At 48.4% G+C, this 18,791-nt stretch overlaps 2 protein-coding genes across 3 annotated transcripts in view; one reads left to right on the forward strand and one right to left on the reverse strand.

Annotated features, from left to right (window-relative positions):
* Nucleotides 1-9,505, reverse strand: part of POLE2 (DNA polymerase epsilon 2, accessory subunit) — a 45,118-nt gene extending 35,613 nt beyond the window's left edge. Inside the window, 1 exon segment of the mRNA XM_073609895.1 lies at nt 9,006-9,505. Coding sequence (XP_073465996.1) covers nt 9,006-9,073 — 68 coding nt within the window. The 5' untranslated portion in view covers nt 9,074-9,505.
* KLHDC1 (kelch domain containing 1) overlaps nt 9,179-18,791 on the forward strand; it is a 49,274-nt gene continuing 39,661 nt past the window's right edge. For both annotated transcript variants that reach the window (XR_012237115.1, XM_073609896.1), the window contains exons 1-2: nt 9,179-9,570; nt 17,805-17,875. Coding sequence is in view for 1 of the 2 variants with exons in the window: in XM_073609896.1 (XP_073465997.1) it covers nt 9,472-9,570; nt 17,805-17,875 (170 nt within the window). In the remaining variant the exon portion in view is untranslated. The remainder of the gene's footprint in view (nt 9,571-17,804; nt 17,876-18,791) is intronic.

The raw sequence follows: 18,791 nt of genomic DNA on the forward strand, positions 1-18,791 counted from the left end.
TATCCTGTCCCCCAATTCCGGGAGACCGGGCCGTGGCACATTACGTCAGCGGCTCGGCTCTCGCTCCTCCTTCCCCCACCGCCGGGCCAGCAGAAGAGCGCAGCGGTGCCTCGCGCATGTGCAGTAGGGATCCGGCTGTGAAGTCGTAATGCTCCACTACCGGGTTCCCTTATCGGCAGTGGTGGCAGCAGCACCCGACAGCTGATGGAAACATGAGCTGCGGTGTCAACATCGCTGGACTCCAGGACAGGTAAGTGTCCTAATATTACAAGTCAGCAGCTACACATACTGCATACTGCAGCTGCTGGCTTTTAATTTTTGGAGTGGTGGGCCGACCTCCGCTTTAAGTTATATGATATAGGAGTCATTGAGGGTTGCTGTTGGATGTGGATAAAGCTTATTGGTTACATTTGTAAGTAGATGTTGAAAACAGAGTTAGGTACCTGGTAACTCTTTTTCTAAGAAGTCTTCCAGGGCAGCATCCGAGAGATAGGCTCCTCCTCCCTAAAACAGGAAACATTAGTCCACCATTATAAATTTCACACTCTTACCTGTGTGCCTCAGTTATGTTAAAGCACCGAAGGAATTCCCTGTAAGCTGCAAGCTCCCTCTCTGTACCTGGTTTTTGTTGTTTCAAGGGTGGGAACTAGTGCTGCCCTGGAAGACTTCTTAGAAAAAGAGTTACCAGGTACCTAACTCTGTTTTCTCGAATCGTCGTCCAGGGCAGCATCCGAGAGGATATATCAAGCAATACTTACTAGGGTGGGGTTAGAGACTGGAGCACTTTACGACCAAATGCTTGGTCTTGGTCAGACAGCTGGTCTATGCGGTAGTGCTTAGCGAAAGTACTGAAGCTCGATCATGTCGCTGCCCTGCAGATCTGCTCCGGAGTTGCCCCTGCTTTCTCTGCGGCCGAGGTTGCCCAGGCTCTAGTTGAGTGCGCTCTGATTTCACTAGGTGGAGTGAGATTCTGTGCCTTATAGGTAATCTGTATGGCCATCCTTATCCATCTGCTGATGGTGCTTTTTGAAGCTTGTTTCCCTCTGTTGATTCCTGCATAGAGGATGAAGAGGGAGGTCGTTCTACGCCATTCTTTTGTTCTTTCGAGATACGCTATGAGCGTGTTCCTTACATCAAGTTTGCTGTAAATGTTTCTTTTCCTACTATCCATGGTTGTTGGAAGTGAGGGTATGACGATGTTTTGGGTTCTGTGAAATGTAGAAGAGACCTTGGGTAGAAAGGCCGGATCTGGAGAGAGAATTATCTTGTCCAGATGTATTAGACAGTATGGTTCTATTGAAGATAGAGCTTGGATCTCACTCACTCTTCTGGCGGATACTAAGGCCAGAAGGAGCGCAGTTTTTAACGTGAGGTTTTTGTCTGAGCTGTCCTCGATAGGTTCAAACGGAGGGGAAAGAAAGCCCTTAAGTACTGTGCCCATGTCCCAGGTGGGAGTTTTGTACAATTTGGCTGGTTTGGATCTTTTAAGAGCTATGAGGAATCGTCTTATCAGCGGGTCTTCCGCTAGTCTAGTATCCATGACCGAGGAAAGTGCTGCAACTTGTACTTTCAGGGTACTTGGTGATATGTTTTTGTCTGCACCATCTTGTAGGAAGTCCAAAACTATTGGAATTATCCCACCGTTGGAGATTGGTCTGTCTTCGTACCAAGAAACAAATTTTTTCCTTATTTTCTCATAGATGGCTCTCGTTACCGGCTTTCTGCTGTTTAAGATGGTGTTGATTACTCTGTCTGACAGGCCTTTGTTCTGGAGTTTTACCCTCTCAGTAACCAAGCCGAGAGCTTCAAGATTTTGTGGTTCGGATGGTTGACTGGGCCTTGTGACAGTAGATCCGGGCGGTCCGTCAGTGTCAGCTGAGGTTGTATGCTGAGATTTTTTAAATGACTGAACCATGCTCTCTGGGGCCAGTGTGGTGCTATTAGTATTACTGTTGTTTTCTCTGCCTTGATTTTTTGGATTACTTTTGGGATTATGGCAGTTGGAGGGAATGCATAGCACAGATGCCATTTCCAGTTTTGGTTGAAAGCATCCACCCCGCTGTTGCCATCTGTAGGGTCCAGGGAGAAAAATATCGGAGATTTTGTGTTCGCCCTGGAAGCAAATAAGGTCTACTTCGGGTATTCCCCACTTCTGGGTGATTTGAGTGAAGGTTGTTTGGTTTAGCGACCATTCCGTGTGTTTTATTGTTTTCCGGCTCAGGAAATCTGCCACTGTATTGTCTGTTCCTTTTAGATGAATACCGGATATCGATCTTATGTTCACTTCTGTCCACAGTAGGATAGATTGTGTCAGTCTCATCAGTTTTTGGGATTTTGTGCCCCCTTGTCTGTTTAGGTATGCGACTGTCGTTGCGTTGTCTGATTGTATCTTTACATCCTTCCCCTGTAATGCTGGCTTGAAGGTTTTTAGCGCTTCCCCCACAGCTTTCAGCTCTCTCAAGTTTGAGGAGGCTTGTGCCCATTTGGGTGTCCATTTCCCTTGCGAGAACCGCCCTTCCATGTGGGCTCCCCATCCTAGGGCGCTTGCATCGGTGGTGATGCTGACTGGATTGACTTGAGCCCATCTGCGCCCCTCGATGACCCGAAGTGGGTTGAGCCACCAGTAGAGTGTTTGTTTGACTGTGGCGGGGACGGGAATGGATTTTTCTAGGGATGCTTGCCTGCCATCCCATTGGGACAGAATGTAGTTCTGTAAGGGTCGCATGTGAATTTGTGCCCAGGTGATGGCTGGAATGGAAGACGTCATCAGTCCTAGTACGGACATTCCGTGCCTGATCGTTGTGGAATGGTTCCTTAGCAGGGACGTAATTGCTTGTGTCATTTTTACGTCTTTTCCCTTTGTTAGGAAAATTTTTGACAGTCTGGAGTCCAGCACGTATCCCAGATACACTACTCTCTGGCTTGGGATCATTTGCGATTTCTCTGCGTTTATTAACCATCCCAGGTTTTGCAGATAGATCATACTCTTGCGCAGGTTGTTTTCTAGGATTGCTGCTGAGTCCGCAAAGAACAGGAGGTCGTCTAAGTATGGTATTATTCCAATACCCTCCTGTCTTAGACCTTTTAGCGCTTCCGCCATTATTTTTGAGAATATTCTTGGAGCTGAGGAGATTCCGAAGGGGAGAGCTGTGTACTGTAGGTGCAGCGTAGCTGCTGGCCCCTGGATTGCGAACCTTAGAAACTTTTGGTGATCCTTCCTTATGGAGACATGTAGGTAGGCATCCTGTAAGTCTAGTGTTGCCATGAATGTCTCCTGCGGTAGGATGTTCCTGATTGAATAGATAGATTCCATTCTGAATCTCTTGTATCTTATTCCTCGGTTGAGTGGTTTGAGGTTTAGTATCAGCCTTAGTTTGCCTGATGGTTTTCTTTTTGCGAAGATGTGTGAGTAGAAGCCCTTTTGTTCCTCCTCTTGGGGAACGTGACAAATCACCTTCTGATCTAATAGTTTCTGTAGGGATTCTAGAAACACCTTTGCTTGATTGCTGTCCTTGGGTAGCATGGTCGCTAAGTATTTGGTTGGGGGGCGGTTGGAGAATTCTATTGCGTAACCATCCGCTATGGTGCGCAGTATGAATTTGTTTTCTGTTATCTCCTCCCATTGGTGGGAGAAAGCCGCCAATCTGCCCCCCACCTGAAGGCAGTCATTGTTTTTTGTTCTTTTGGGTATTAGGCTTGAGGATGAATTCACCTTTGCCTTTCTTGTTTTGTTGACCCCAGTGCTTTTTTGCCCCTGGCTTATTGAATTTCTTGAAATGCCGAAAGGGCGCCTTCCCTTGTCTCTTCTTGGTTTGAGGGAACCCCTTATTTTTTGCTGCAGTCCTATCCAGGACTGTTTCTAGTTCGGGACCAAACAGTAGGTCTCCAGTGAATGGTATGCCACATAAACGGTTCTTGGAAGGTGCATCCCCCCCCCAGGATTTTAACCACAGGGCTCTGCGGGCCGAGTTTAGTAGTGCCGTGGTCCTAGAGGATATTCTGACAGTTTCTGCTGAAGCATCTGCCAAGAAAGCTGCCGCTCTAGTTAGTGTGGGGATGGTTTTAATTAGTTCCTCCCTGGGTGTGTCGTTCTCCAATAGATCTTGCAGCTGGGTTAGCCAGATTAGCAAGGTTCGGGCTGTGCAGGTGGAAGCAATAGCCGGATTTAGGTTTGCCGCCCCTGCTTCCCATGCCCTTTTCAGGAGAGCTTCTATTTTCTTGTCCATGGGGTCGCTGAGGGTACCTGCGTCATCAAAAGCCAAGTCCGATTTGTTTGTGATTTTTGCCAGAGAGGCATCCACCTTGGGGCATTTAGCCCAGGTTTTGGTGTCTGCTTCCGCAAACGGGTATCTGCGTTTGATTGTGGCGGGGATGAAAAGCTTTTTCTCTGGGTCTTCCCATTCCTTTTTGACTATGTCTTTAAGTGTTTGGTGTACCGGGAACGTTCTTGGCTTCTTGGGCTGGAGCCCTTTGTACATTCTGTCATGCATAGTGAGTTCTGCGGTTTTCTGTTCTTTAATGCCTAGAGTGTCAGTGATGGCTTTGAGAAGACTGTCTGTGTCCTCAGAAGGAAACAGGTTGCAGTCTGTCGTGTCATCTTCCTCCTCTGAGTCTGAACAGATACCGTCTTCTGATTCAGATTGTTCAGATTCATCTGAATCCACCTCTTGTTCTGCCTGTACCTTGTTCTCCCTTGGAATGTGTGTTCCGCTGGTAGATGGGATACTGGCCTGAGCGACACTTGCTGGCGTTTCTAATTTCTCTATAGCTGAGCGTAGTGGTGCCATGGTGCTCTGAATTTCTTTCTTAAAAGAATTGAGCAGGTCTTTCAAAAATCCCTGTGATTCTTTTGCCACCATGTTGTCTAAGCATTTCTGACACAGGGGCTTTTTCCAATCTGGGGAAAGCCTGTGGCTGCATGAGGCACATGTTTTGCCTTTAGCCTTCCTTTCCTCAGGGGTCTTTGCCTGCAAGCGAGCATAGAGAACAAAAAAACCCCGTGAGTTTAGGTGGTCAAAGGAACTGCCTGTAGATAGGCAGTAAAGAGGTTAAGACAGAGATAATTCAAGAATATTCTGGCTTACCTTGGAGCTGTCCTGATTTGCAGGATCTGCAGGGCAGGGTGGGGAAGCGTCAGACATGATCAGCCACCAGGATCCTCTGCTTAGAGGCCTTTTTATCTGCTTCCTGCATAAGCTCCGGCCCCGCCCCCGGCTGACCCCGTGCAGGTTGGTGGACACACCTGCACATGCCGCTGTATTGTAGAGTAACTGTGCTGGTAGTGAAGGGTAGCATTGAACAAATTTGCTATTTGTATTCTGTTTTCTTTCTCTTTTTTTTTTTTTTTTTTTTTTTTAAACTTCCCGCCCCTAGGTGTCCCTGCTCTATCTCCGCAGTAGATAGACTACGGGAAAATGGCCGCCAACCCGGAAGCGGAACTTCCTCGGCGCCATCTTGGTACACCCCCGACTTCCTGTAGCGGCCTGTGGCGGTGAGGACGCTGCTGCGCCGCCCGGAGAGCGGCGGATTCGTTTGGGGGGACAGCCGCAGCCACCAGGGACCTAATTTAGAAGGTGCAAGCCCCTCCCTGCTAGACCCTCTGCTGCTGAGGTTTTCGGCAGCGGTCGGCGGCGGCGGGGGGGGGGGGCGCCCATCTATGCATGTATCCATCCCCCCTGGCAGGCTCCAGATTCTGCGGAAAGCCAGAGGGGGGTGCTTGCGGAAGCATACACAGGCCTAAACAGCGGCATGGGGTGGGGATGACAGAGTCCTCCTGCAGCCTGGGGGGATGATTGCAGACCCCTCAGTAGGGGCGAAATCTCAGGCTTTGAGCAATGTTGCCCAGTGCTGCGCCTGCTCGCCCTCCCAAAGCCCCTTGGGCTGTATGGGATGCTGGCAGGGGGTCTCCTGCAACAAGCACAGAGACAGGTGAAAATAAAATAACAAACGTTCTTGCAGCTCCTGTGGGTCCGGAGGAAACACAAACAACTGAGGCACACAGGTAAGAGTGTGAAATTTATAATGGTGGACTAATGTGTTTCCTGTTTTAGGGAGGAGGAGCCTATCTCTCGGATGCTGCCCTGGAAGACGATTCGAGAAATTACAATTCTTGGTATAATATACTCAGTGTATGTTAATCAGTAGGTTTGCTTTTTTTCTCTTTTTTTATTCATGTTAAAATGGTTAAAGCGGAGTCCCAACCTGGGGGGAAAATATAAAAAAAAATTAAAAGTCAGAAGCTACAAATACTGTAGCTGCTGACTTTGAATATAAGGACACTTACCTGTCCTGGGAGCCCGCGATGTCGGCACCCCAAGCTGATCCGTACATCGTCTCCGTGTGCAGACATCTTTACTAAGGGAAACAGGAAGTGAAGCCATAGAGCAGGGGCAGGCAACCTCGGCCCTCCAGCTGTGGTGAAACTACAAATCCCATCATGCCTCTAGGAGTCATGCCAGTTATTGTCGGGGTCTTGCAATGTCTCATGGGACTTGTAGTTTCAAAACAGCTGGAAGGCAGAGGTTACCTACTCCTGCTCTATGGCTTTCCTACTGCGTATACGAGAGTCGTGCTGTGCTCTCTGAATGGTCCCGCTGTCTTCTGGGACCTCTGTGTCACTCCCAGAAGGCAGTGGGAGGGGAAGGAGGAGGAGGGTCCGCAAGTTTCATACAGTAGATTGCTGCATCGTTGTGCCCGGAAGTGGGAGTGAGTACCTGGTTTTGACAGGTAACCGCTCCAAACCCCCCCCAAAATGTGCCAAATGGGGTGCAAACAAGCGGAGCTTCCCATTTTGGGTGGAGCTCCGCTTTAAGTATCATAATGAGATGTAAATTGTGGACATGCCTTCTTATTGTACCATTTAGGAAAAAAAAAAAAAAAAACCTTCAGTCACTTTTTTCATCTTTCCATCTATTAACCACTTCATCCCCAGAAGATTTTACCCCCTTCCTGAACAGAGCCCTTTTTGCGATTCTGCACTGCGTCGTTTTAACTGACAATTGCGCGGTCGTGTGACGTTACACCCAAACAAAATTGACGTCCTTTTTTTTCCCACAAATAGAGCTTTCTTTTGGTGGTACTTGATCACTTCTGCGGTTTTTATTTTTTGCTCTAACAAAAAAAGAGCGACAATTTTGAAAAAAAAAAAAAAGCAATATTTTTTACTTTTTGCTATAAATAAAAATCCCCCCCAAAAATATATATAAAAAACTATTTTTCCTCAGTTTAGGCCGATATGTATTCTTCTACACTTTTTTACAAAAAAAAAAAAAAAAAAATTGCAATAAGAGTATATTGATTGGTTAGCGCAAAAGTTATAGCGTCTACAAAATAGGGGATACTTTTATGGCATTTTTATTGTCATTTTTTAAATTTTTATTAGTAATGGCGGCGATCTGCGATTTTTATCGTGACTGCGACATTATGGCGGACACATCGGACACTTTTGACACTATTTTGGGACCATTGTCATTTATACAGCGATCACTGCTAAAAAAAAATGCACTGATTACTGTGTAAATGACACTGGCAGGGAAGGGGTTAAACACTAGGGGGCGATCAAGGGGTTAAGTGTGTCCTAGGGAGTGATTCTAATTGTGGGGGGGATGGGCTACCACTGACATGACAGCAATCACTGCACCCAGTGACAGGGAGCGGTAATCTCTGTCATGTCACTAGGCAGAACAGGGAAATGCCTTCTTTACATAGGCACCTCCCCGTTCTTCCGCTTTGTGACACGATCACGGGCCCCCCCCCCCCCCCATGGCAGACATCGAGTCTGCGGGACCCGCGGTCACGGAGCACACAGTGGGCGTGCGCCCAACAATGCCGCGATTTAAAGGGGACGTACCAGTATGCCCATTTTCCCAGACGTGCCGACGTACATCTTCGTGCGCTGGTTGGCATGTGGTTAGGTCTTCTGCCCTTGTTGTTGTTTTAACTTTGGATAGTAAAACATTTTTTTTTCTGCCAGTAAATCCCTTTTACGAGCAGGGCCCTCCGATTCCTCCTGTATTGATTTGTAGTGTAATTGTACTGTCTGTCCTCATGTTGTAAAGGGCTGCGCAAACTGTTGGCGCTATATAAATCCTGTATAATAATATACAGCCCACTTCCTGTTTCTTGTCTGGTCATTAGCCTAGGCCAGTGATGACAAACCTTGGCACCCCAGATGTTTTGGAACTACATTTCCCATGATGCTCAACTACACTGCAGAATGCATGAGCATCATGGGAAATGTAGTTCCAAAACATTTGGGGTGCCAAGGTTCAGCATCACTGGCCTAGGCTAATGACATCATACACAGCTCTCTCTCCTGAGAGTTTGCCAGGGGGGCGGGGTGGGAGTGAGTCATAAGAGAGCCAATGAGAGCTGCAGAGCTGGAGGTGTGCCTCTGTGTAAATCCAGGACGTGAACAGGCAGCAGCTCCAGCTGCCCAGTTAAAATGGATGCCGCCAGATTCAGTGGAAGGAGATTTCTGCAGCATATTTTGGCAAGTCCAGAATCACAGTATATATAAAATAATATGCAAAGTGATTGGAGGGAAGCTTCAGAATGGCGAAGATGTATTTATTACAAATTATGTGAACAAAGTTTGAGGTGAGGTGCGGATACACACGTGACATGGCGTGTTTTCCCGCACCCAGGGGTCGTTCATTCTTAATGGCACCCTCCATACATCTAACAAACGCAGGCGCACGCACCGCCGCCGCCATAGCACATTGTACTGCAGTACCAGACTGGAACATCACAAACTGCGCCTGCACTACACTTCACATTGAAATGAATGGGCTGCCTTAGAGGAGATGTACAGGGAATGGATACACCTCTTCATAACAAGGATCAGCATTCCCAGGAGGAAGAGTCATGATAGACTGACCCCCAATGTACAGCCCCAGCCCCAGCCCCAGCCCCAGCCCCAGCCCCAGCCCCAGCCCCAGCCCCAGCCCCAGCCCCAGCCCCAGCCCCAGCCCCAGCCCCAGCCCCATCCCCCCCGGTATACTCACGCCCTCAGCAGCAAGCCGTGCATTTTAAACACCGAGTTAACTTTACTCTTCATTCTGTCAGCTGCCATCTCCAAACCTTCCCGCCAAATCCCGGGGAAACAGCTGACCGCCAAACTTCCGCGGCCGGACACTAGAGCTCCGCCCACCTTGTCCCCGCTAATCCGCCATCTTTCCGGAGACCGGCCCAGGCTCAGACATTCCAGAACACCGCCTGCTGCTCTGGATACTTTATTTTCTTCTTTCACAATAATACAGTTCGGGTGTAATAAGAATTTTGCTTCTCGGGGACTGTATTAGGTTGGGACACAAGACCGCTAACATGTCCCCCGGTAGGGTGTTTGTAATGTTACTATGGGCTCTGGTATGAGAGGAGGAAGTGAGAGCGGGCGTGTCCCCTCCGGCGATCCGTACTCGGCTGGTTGTTGTCATTGGTGACGGCTGGTGACAGCTGGAGATCTGACAGCTCATGGCTTCTCCACAGCAAAGCTACTGTGTGGCCGAGGAGAGGAGCGGACACTGCGCCGCCATGGACCGGCACTGCCTCTATGTGTGGGGGGGATATGTGGTAAGAGGGACACTTCACACCACATGCAGTCCAGTGAGGTTTTTTGGTTCCTGCATCAAAAACGCATTGAAAGTAGGTTATATGGTGTTAAATGGCATAGTACACACCAGTGCTTGCAGTTCCAGAAAAAAAAGAAAGTAGAACATGCTGCATTGCACTGAAACGCAGAAAAAGCACCAAAAACGCACTGGAACACACACATGTCCGCATTTAAGTTTAAGAAAAAAAAGGTGGGAAAAAAATGCACTGGACTGCATCAAAAATGCACTGGAACGCCTCAAAAACGCGCATGCAGATACGCATGTGGAACGCATCCGGACTGCGTTTCTATGGTGTGAACTGGCCCTTAGGCTCAATTCACATCTATGCATGTTGCTTTTGAGCGTTTCTATTTCTATGCAGGTTCCTTTTTGCTGTTCTTTCCGTTTTTTTTTTTGTTGCGCATTGCGTTTTTTTTTTCCGGCTGTACATTCACTGTATATAGCCGGTTGCTAAGGAGCAAGCCGGGCAGCCGGCCACCGAATCCTTAACAACTGATGAGTCATCGGCTGTCTGAATGTAAAAAAAAGATTTGCTGGCTTAAAAAAAAAATGTCATGGGGTCCCCCCCAAAACCATAACACACCCTTATCCGAGCACGCAACCTGGTAGGCCAGAAAAGGGGGGTGGGGGCAAGGGAGCTCTGTCCCCCCACCCCATATCACCTTGTCCCCATGTTGGTGGGGACAAGGGCCTCATCCCCACAACTCTGGGCGGGGGGCTTATCGGAATCTGGAAGCCCCCTTTAACAAGTGAGCCCTCAGATCCCAGCCCCCCTATGTGAATGAGTATGGGGTACATAGTACCCCTACCCATTCACCAAAAAAAAATTAGTGTAGTGTGACAAAAAACAAAGAGACAGTTTTTGACAAGTCCTTTATTTAAAAAGTATTCTTCCTTCGGTCTTCCTCTTCTTCCTCCGTTCTTCTTCTTCTTCCTCCGGTCTTCTTCTTCTTTCTCCGGTCTTCCTTTTTCCTCCAGTCTTCTTCTTCTTCCTCCGGTCTTCTTCTTCTTCCTCCGGTCGTCTTCTTCTTCCTCCGGTCTTCTTCTTCTTCCTCCGGTCTTCTTCTTCTTTCTCCTGTCTTCTTCTTCTTTCTCCTGTCTTCTTCTTCTTTCTCCTGTCTTCTTCTTCTTTCTCCGGTCTTCTTCTTTCTCCGGTCTTCTTCTTCCTCTGGTCTTCTTCTTCTTTCTCTGGTCTTCCTTCTTCCTCCGGTTTTCTTCTTCCTCTGGTCTTCCTTAATCCTCCGGTCTTCTTCTTCCGCCGGCCTTCTTCTTCCGCCGGCCTTCTTCTTCTTATTATTCTGGTCTTCCTTCTTCCTCCGGTCTTTTTCTTCCTCTGGTCTTCTTCTTCTTCCTCTGGTCTTCCTTTTTCCTCTGGATTTCCTTCTTCCTCCGGCCTTCTTCTTCTTCCTCCCGTCTTCTTCTTCCTCCCGTCTTCTTCTTCCTCCCTTCTTCTTCTTCTTTCTCTGGTCTTCCTTCTTCCTCCGGTCTTCTTCTTCCTCTGGTCCTCTTCTTCTTCCTCTGGATTTCCTTCTTCCTCCGGCCTTCTTCTTCTTCCTCTGGTCTTCCTTTTTCCTCCGGTCTTCTTCTTCCTCCGGTCGTCTTCTTCTTCCTCTGGTCTTCTTCTTCTTCCTCTGGTCTTCTTTTTTCCTCCGGTCCTCATCTTCTTCCTCCGGTCTTCTTCTTCTTCCTCCGGTCTTCTTCTTCCTCCCATCTTCTTCTTCTTTCTCTGGTCTTCCTTCTTCCTCCGGTCTTCTTCTTCCTCTGGATTTCCTTCTTCCTCCGGCCTTCTTCTTCTTCCTCCGGTCTTCCTTTTTCCTCCGGTCTTCTTCTTCCTCCGGTCTTCTTCTTCCTCTGGTCTTCTTCTTCTTCCTCCGGTCTTCTTTTTTCCTCTGGTCTTCTTTTTTCCTCTGGTCTTCTTTTTTCCTCCGGTCCTCATCTTCTTCCTCCGGTCTTCTTCTTCTTCCTCCGGTCTTCTTCTTCTTCCTCCGGTCTTCTTCTTCTTTCTCTGGTCTTCCTTCTTCCTCCGGTTTTCTTCTTCCTCCGGTTTTCTTCTTCCTCTGGTGTTCTTTTTCCTCCGGTCGTCTTCTTCCTCTGGTCTTCCTTTTTTCTCCGGTCTTCTTCTTCTTCCGCCAGCCTTCTTCTTCTTCCGCCGGCCTTCTTCTTCTTATTCTGGTCTTCCTTCTTCCTCCGGTCTTTTTTTTCCTCTGGTCTTCTTCTTCTATCTCTGGTCTTCCTTTTTTCCTCTGAATTTCCTTCTTCCTCCGGCCTTCTTCTTCTTCCTCTGGTCTTCCTTTTTCCTCCGGTCTTCCTTTTTCCTCCGGTCTTCTTCTTCTTCCTCCTGTCTTCTTCTTCTTCCTCCTGTCTTCTTCTTCTTCCTCCGGTCTTTTTCTTCCTCCGGTCTTCTTCTTCCTCTGGTCTTCTTTTTTCCTCTGGTCTTCCTATTTCCTCCGGCCCTCTTCTTCTTTCTCCGGTCTTCTTCTTCTTCCTCTGGTCTTCTTCTTCTTCCTCTGGTCTTCTTCTTCTTCCTCTGGTCTTCTTCTTCTTCCTCTGGTCTTCTTCTTCTTCTTCCTCTGGTCTTCTTCTTCTTCTTCCTCTGGTCTTCTTCTTCTTCTTCCTCTGGTCTTATTCTACTTCTTCCTCTGGTCTTATTCTACTTCCTCCGGTCTTCTTCTTCTTTCTCTGGTCTTCCTTCTTCCTCTGGTCTTCTTTTTCCTCTGGTCGTCTTCTTCTTCCTCTGGTCTTCCTTTTTCCTCCGGTCTTCTTCTTCTTCCTCTGGTCTTCCTTTTTCCTCTGGTCTTCCTTTTTCCTCTGGATTTCCTTCTTCCTCCGGCCTTCTTCTTCTTCCTCCGGTCTTCCTTTTTCCTCCGGTCTTCTTCTTCCGGTCTTTTTCTTCCTCCAGTTGTCTTCTTCTTCCTCCGGTCTTCCTCTTCTTCCTCCGGTCTTCTTCTTCTTCCTCCGGTCTTCTTCCTCCGCTTTTTTCTTCGGTCTTCTTCTTCCTCCGCTTTTTTTCTTCGGTCTTCTTCTTCCGATCATCCTGTGTTTCTGTCTGCTTCGACGTCTGACATCTCTTATATAACTATGGGGTGTGGCCATAAGGTGACGTTAGCCGAAGACTCCACCCCTTGTGACGTCACCGCCCGGGACATGGTGGCTCCATGACATCAGAAGGGACGGGGCCCCAGATGACATCACCCAATGGCCACGCCTCATAGTTATATAAGAAATGTCAGACATCGGAGTGAAAAGAAAGGCAGGAGCCAGTCAGTGGGTGATCACTTTTTTTATTTTCAGCAGGCCAGCGGCAGCAGTGGTGGCGGAGGAAGAAGAAGAGTGGAGGAAGAAGATATTTTTAACAAAGGACTTGTCAAAAACTCTCTTGTCACACTACACTACTTTTTTTTGGGTTAAATTGGTAGGGGGACAATGTATCCGATACTCATTCACATGGGGAGGGGGGGCGGCCGGGATCTGGACCCCTTGTTCAAGGGGGCTTCCAGTTTGTGATGAGCCCCCTGACTGCAGACCCCAGCTATATTTTCTTTTTTTGGGGAGGGACCCCACGCTGTTATTTTCTTAAATTTTTTTAAGCTGGAAAATCTTTTCTTTTACATTCAGCTGTCGGCGGGGACTCATCAGTTGTTAAGGACGCGGCGGCCGGCTTCCCGGCCCGCTTCTTAGCAACCGGCTATATATATATAGTGAATGTAAAGCAAAAAAAGTACTTGCGTTTTGAATGCGGGTTCATTGAAGTCTATTACATGCAAAATGCTGCTGGAAAAAAGTCCCTAACCCTTTCCAAAAATGCATTGATGTGAACGTGTTCCATAAGAACCCATGTTGAAAAAAAATGGCCTGTGTTTCTGCAAAAAGCATGAAAAAAACGCATTTGGTGTAAATGGAGCCTTATTCTTTGTGGCATAGATTCAACAAGGTGTTGGAATCATTTCTCAGAGATTTTGGTCCATAGTGACATGATAACATCACGCAGTTGCTGCAGATTTGTCGGCTGCACATCCATGATGCAAATCCTCCATTCCACCACATCCCAAAGGTTCTCTATTGGATGAGATCTGGTGAGTGTGGAGGCCATTGGAGTACAGTGACCTCATTGTCCAGTGGTGAGATGATTGGAGCTTTGTGACATGGTGAATTATCCTGCTGGAAGGAGCCATCAGAAGATGGGGACACTGTAGTCATAAAGAGATGGACATGGTCAACAACAATACTCAGGTAGGCCGTGGGGTTAAAATGATGCTCAATTAGTACTAAAGAGCCCAAAGTGTGCCAAGAAAATATCCCCTACATCATTACATCACCACCACCAGCCTGAATCGGTGATACAAAGCAGGATGGATCCATGCTTTCATGTTGTTTACGCCAAATTCTGACCCCACCATCTGAAATCGAGACCCATCAGACCAGGCAATGTGTTCTTAGCTGACAGGAGTGGCCCCCGGTGTGGTCTTCTGGTGCTGTAGCCCATCTGCTTCAAGGTTCGATGTGTTGTGCATTCAAAGATGGTATTCTGCATACCTTGGTTGTAACGAGTGGTTGTTTGAGTTACTGTTGCCTTTCTATCATCTCAAACCAGTCTGCCCATTCTCCTCTGACCTCTGACATCAATAAGGCATTTTCTTCCACACAACTTCCGCTCACTGGATATTTTCTCTTTTTCGGACCATTCTCTGTAAACCCGAGAGATGGTTGTGCGTAAAAATCCCAGTAGATTCGCAGTTTTTTAAATTCTCAGACCAGCCTGTCTGGCACCAACAACCATTCCATGTTCAAAGTCACTTAAATCCCCTTTCTTCCCCATTCTAATGCTCAGTTGAACTTTAGCAAGTTGTCTTCACTACGTATAGATGCCTAAATGCATTGAGTTACTGCCATGTGATTGGCTGATTAGCAATTTGTGTTACCAAGCAATTGAACAGGTGTACCTAATAAAGTGGCCGGTGAGTGTATAAAAGGGGCTCATATGCTTGTGATCCTGACATTGTGTCTGTCAGGGTTTGATCACAGCGACTTATTACAGCGTACTGCGAGGGCCGCGTTTACCCACACAGGAGTTACGTGCAAGCAGTGGCGTCACTACGGTTGGTGTCACCCGCTGCGGTAAAACATGGTGTTCCTCCCCCTCCACCAATTATAGTCGCCCCTCAGTACAGACCCCCTTCCAAGTATGGTCCTACCTCCACAAAGTATAGTCCCCCTTCAGTATAGCCCCCACCCCACTTAGTACAGTTCCCCCTCCCTCAGTATAGACCCCCCACTAAGTATAAACCCCTACATCAGTACAGACCCCCCTCCGTACAAACCACCCTCCTCCTCCATTAGTACAGATCCCTCCCCCCAGGACAAAGCACCCCCCCTCCATTAGTACAGACCCCTCCCCCCAGGACAAAGCACCCCCCTCCATTAGTGCAGACCCCTCCTCCCAGGACAAAGCACCCCCCTCCATTAGTGCAGACCCCTCCTTCTAGGACAAAGCACCCCCCTCCATTAGTGCAGACCCCTCCTTCTAGGACAAAGCACCCCCCTCCATTAGTGCAGACCCCTCCTCCCAGGACAAAGCACCTCCCCTCCATTAGTACAGACCCCCTCCCCCAGGACAAAGCACCCCCCTCCATTAGTACAGACCCCTCCCCCCAAGACAAAGCACCCCCCTCCATTAGTACAGACCCCTCCCCCCAAAACAAAGCACCCCCCCTCCATTAGTACAGACCCCTCCACCCAAGACAAAGCACCCCCCCTCCATTAGTACAGACCCCCTCCCCCAGGACAAAGCACCCCCCCTCCATTAGTACAGACCCCTCCCCCAGGACAAAGCACCCCCCCTCCATTAGTACAGACCCCCTCCCCCAGGACAAAGCACCCCCCTCCATTAGTACAGACCCCTCCCCCCAAGACAAAGAACCCCCCCTCCATTAGTACAGCCTCCCTCCCCCAGGACAAAGCACCCCCCTCCATTAGTACAGACCCCTCCTCCCAGGACAAACCACCCTCCTCCTCCATTAGTACAGACCCCTCCCAAAACAAAGCACCCCCCTCCATTAGTACAGACCCCTCCCCCAAGACAAAGCACCCCCCCTCCATTAGTACAGACCCCTCCCCCAGGACAAAGCACCCCCCTCCATTAGTACAGACCCCTCCCCCCAAGACAAAGAACCCCCCTCCATTAGTACAGACCCCCTCCCCCAGAACAAAGCACCCCCCTCCATTAGTACAGACCCCTCCTCCCAGGACAAAGCACCCCCCTCCATTAGTACAGACCCCTCCCCCCAGGACAAAGCACCCCCCTCCATTAGTACAGAACCCTCCCCCCAGGACAAAGCACCCCCCTCCATTAGTACAGACCCCTCCCCCCCAGGACAAAGCACCCCTCTCCATTAGTACAGACCCCTCCCCCCAGGACAAAGCACCCCCCTCCATTAGTACAGACCCCTCCCTCCAGGACAAAGCACCCCTCCTCCATTAGTACAGACCCCTCCCCCAAGGACAAAGCACCCCTCTCCATTAGTACAGACCCATGGACAAAACTACCCCCTTTATCAGTAGTACAGCCCCCCACCTGTCACAACACTGCGGAGGACATCCCCCCTCATCGCAAGCCGACACCCCCTCCTCCCCCCCCCACCTGTTACTGCACTAGCTCTGGCGGCTCAGATATATGGAACACCCGGGTGGCAGCTAGAGAGGAGAGGACAGCGTGCAACCGCGCCGGGTGGAGAATGGATCGAGACAGGCAGCAGCGCCGTAGTGAGAGACAGAGGAGGAGAACCGCGGTCGCGGTGCTGGAGGTGGGTTTCCAGCTGAAAGAAAAAAAACTTCCAAGGTCAGCCAGAGCTTTCCTCACCCTCAGGATGGTGGCACCTCTGTAGCGGGTGGCATCGCAGTGTGGACCGCACCCCCCTAGCAACGCCACTGAGTGCAAGCAGTCCTATCAAGGTCAGTTGGGAGCACAGCCCCAGACAGTGTGTGTTCTGGGTCATGCACCCGCATTGATATCAGACTGGGAAATCTTTGCATCTGATGTGTCTTAGTCGACCTTAATAGGACTGCCTGCACAGGGATGCATGGAACACCTTTGCAGGTATATACAGCCTTCACATGAGTGTACATACACCATATTACCAAAAGTATTGGGATGCCTGCCTTTACACACACATGAACTTTAATGAGTCTGTAGGGTTCAATATTGAGTTGGCTCACCCTTTACAGCTATAACTCTTCTGGGAAGGCTGTCCACAAGGTTTAGGAGTGTGTCTATGGGAATGTTTGACCATTCTGGCCTACACTTATAGCAAGAGCATTATCCAACTTTAGTCTACGTTCCCACTATTGCGACCCCAAAGTCATGCGATTTAGGGTGCAGCTTTGATGCAGCGTTACACTCTCTGGATCAAAGTCGCATCAAAAGTTGCATCACAGTAGTACAGGCACCTTTTAAATGTTGTTGATTTTCAAAGTCGCATAGATTGGATCGGGTGTCATTGAAATCAATGGCTGTGACTTGTCATGCGATTTTATGTGTCTAAAGTCTCATGACAAGTCACACTAGTGGAAACAAAGCCTTAATCAAAGCTGCACTGTGTGTTTTTATCTACAGGCTCCCCCCACTTGCATAGAGAGTTTTCAATAAAGGTGAACTAACCACTTAAAGCGGCGTTCCATCCAAAAATGGAACTTCCGCTTTTCGTAATCTTCCCCCCCTCCGGTGTCGCATTTGGCACCTTTCAGGGGGGAGGGGAGAGCAGATACCTGTATAATCCAGGTATTTGCTCCCACTTCCAGGCATAGGTAGCCGCAGTATCCGCGGCTATCTATCCCATATGCGGCGCCCCCCCCCCCCGCTGTCTTCTGGGAGACACACAGGTCCCAAAAGACAGCAGGGACCAATGGAATCACGCAGCGCATCTCGTGCATGTGCAGTAGGGAACCAGGCTTCACTTCCTGATTCCCTTACCGAAGATGGCGCCCTGGACAGATAAGTGTTCATATTTTAAAAGTCAGCATCTGTAGTATTTGTAGCTGCTGACTTAAAAAAAAAATATACACTATATTACCAAAAGTATTGGGACTCTGACGCATTTCACCCTGCCCCCCCCCCCCCCCCCAGTAGTTCCCTGCTTGTAACTTAAATTACTTTTGAATGATCTCCACATTCAAGTTATTTTAACAAATCTCTTACAGACAATTGAAGAAAATGAAGTTTACTTGCCAAATGACGAAATCTGGGTCTATGACAGTGAATGCGGATTATGGTAAGTTGTCTTTTATTCAGATTTTTTTTCCCCTCAAGCAATTAAAACACTTGGCAGGGTTTTCACACTCCACTGCAAGCATTGCTCTTCTATAGTAACAGATGATTAGACCTCATGTACAAAGTAAGAAAAAATGCTACAGAGGAGGTCTAGTGTTCGAATTAATGCTCTCGCTCAGACATTTGCGGCGATACCCCACATGCGTGGTGCAAACACTGTTTACATATGTGGGTGTGACCTACATATGCGTTCACTTTTTTTTTTACATTTATTTTATTGTATTTTTTTCATTTTTACACTATCTTTTTTAAACAAACACAAAAAAAAAAAGGTGATCACTTTTATTGCTATCACAAGGAATGTAAACATCTCTTGACAGGTCCTCTTTATGAAGAGATCTGAGGTCTTTTAGGCTCCCCTCTACCCTTAAAGTGGTTGTAAAGCCTAAACATTTTTTACCTTAATGCATTCCTTACATGAAGGTAAAAAATGTTTAGGTGTCTGCATCCCCTCTCACCCCCCTTTACTTACCTGAGCCCTCATTCGATCCAACTCCGTGCATGTCTGCAGCTCTTCTCTCCCCCTCACTTCTAGGTCTCGCTGGCTTTGCTGGAGCACCAGGAGTCATTGGTGCTGCCAATCAAAGTGCTGCCAATACAGTGCTGCCAGTCAAAGCCAGTGATGAGGAAGTGGGGGGCGGGGCCAAGTCCCGCTGTCTGTCTCAAGAGTGGCTTGGACGGAGGGGCTAGGAGCACAGGCGGGGGACCCGAAAAGAGGAGATTTGCGATCTCTTTATGCAATTCTTACACCGGTAAGTATAGACATGTTTGTCATTTAAAAAAAATACACATACCTTTACAATCGCTTTTAAAAGCAAAAAAGTGAAAAAAAAAATGTAACCTTTTCCTTTAAGGAA

This window comes from Aquarana catesbeiana, linkage group LG13, assembly GCF_042186555.1.
Source record: "Aquarana catesbeiana isolate 2022-GZ linkage group LG13, ASM4218655v1, whole genome shotgun sequence".
Classification (NCBI taxonomy): Eukaryota; Metazoa; Chordata; class Amphibia; order Anura; family Ranidae; genus Aquarana; species Aquarana catesbeiana.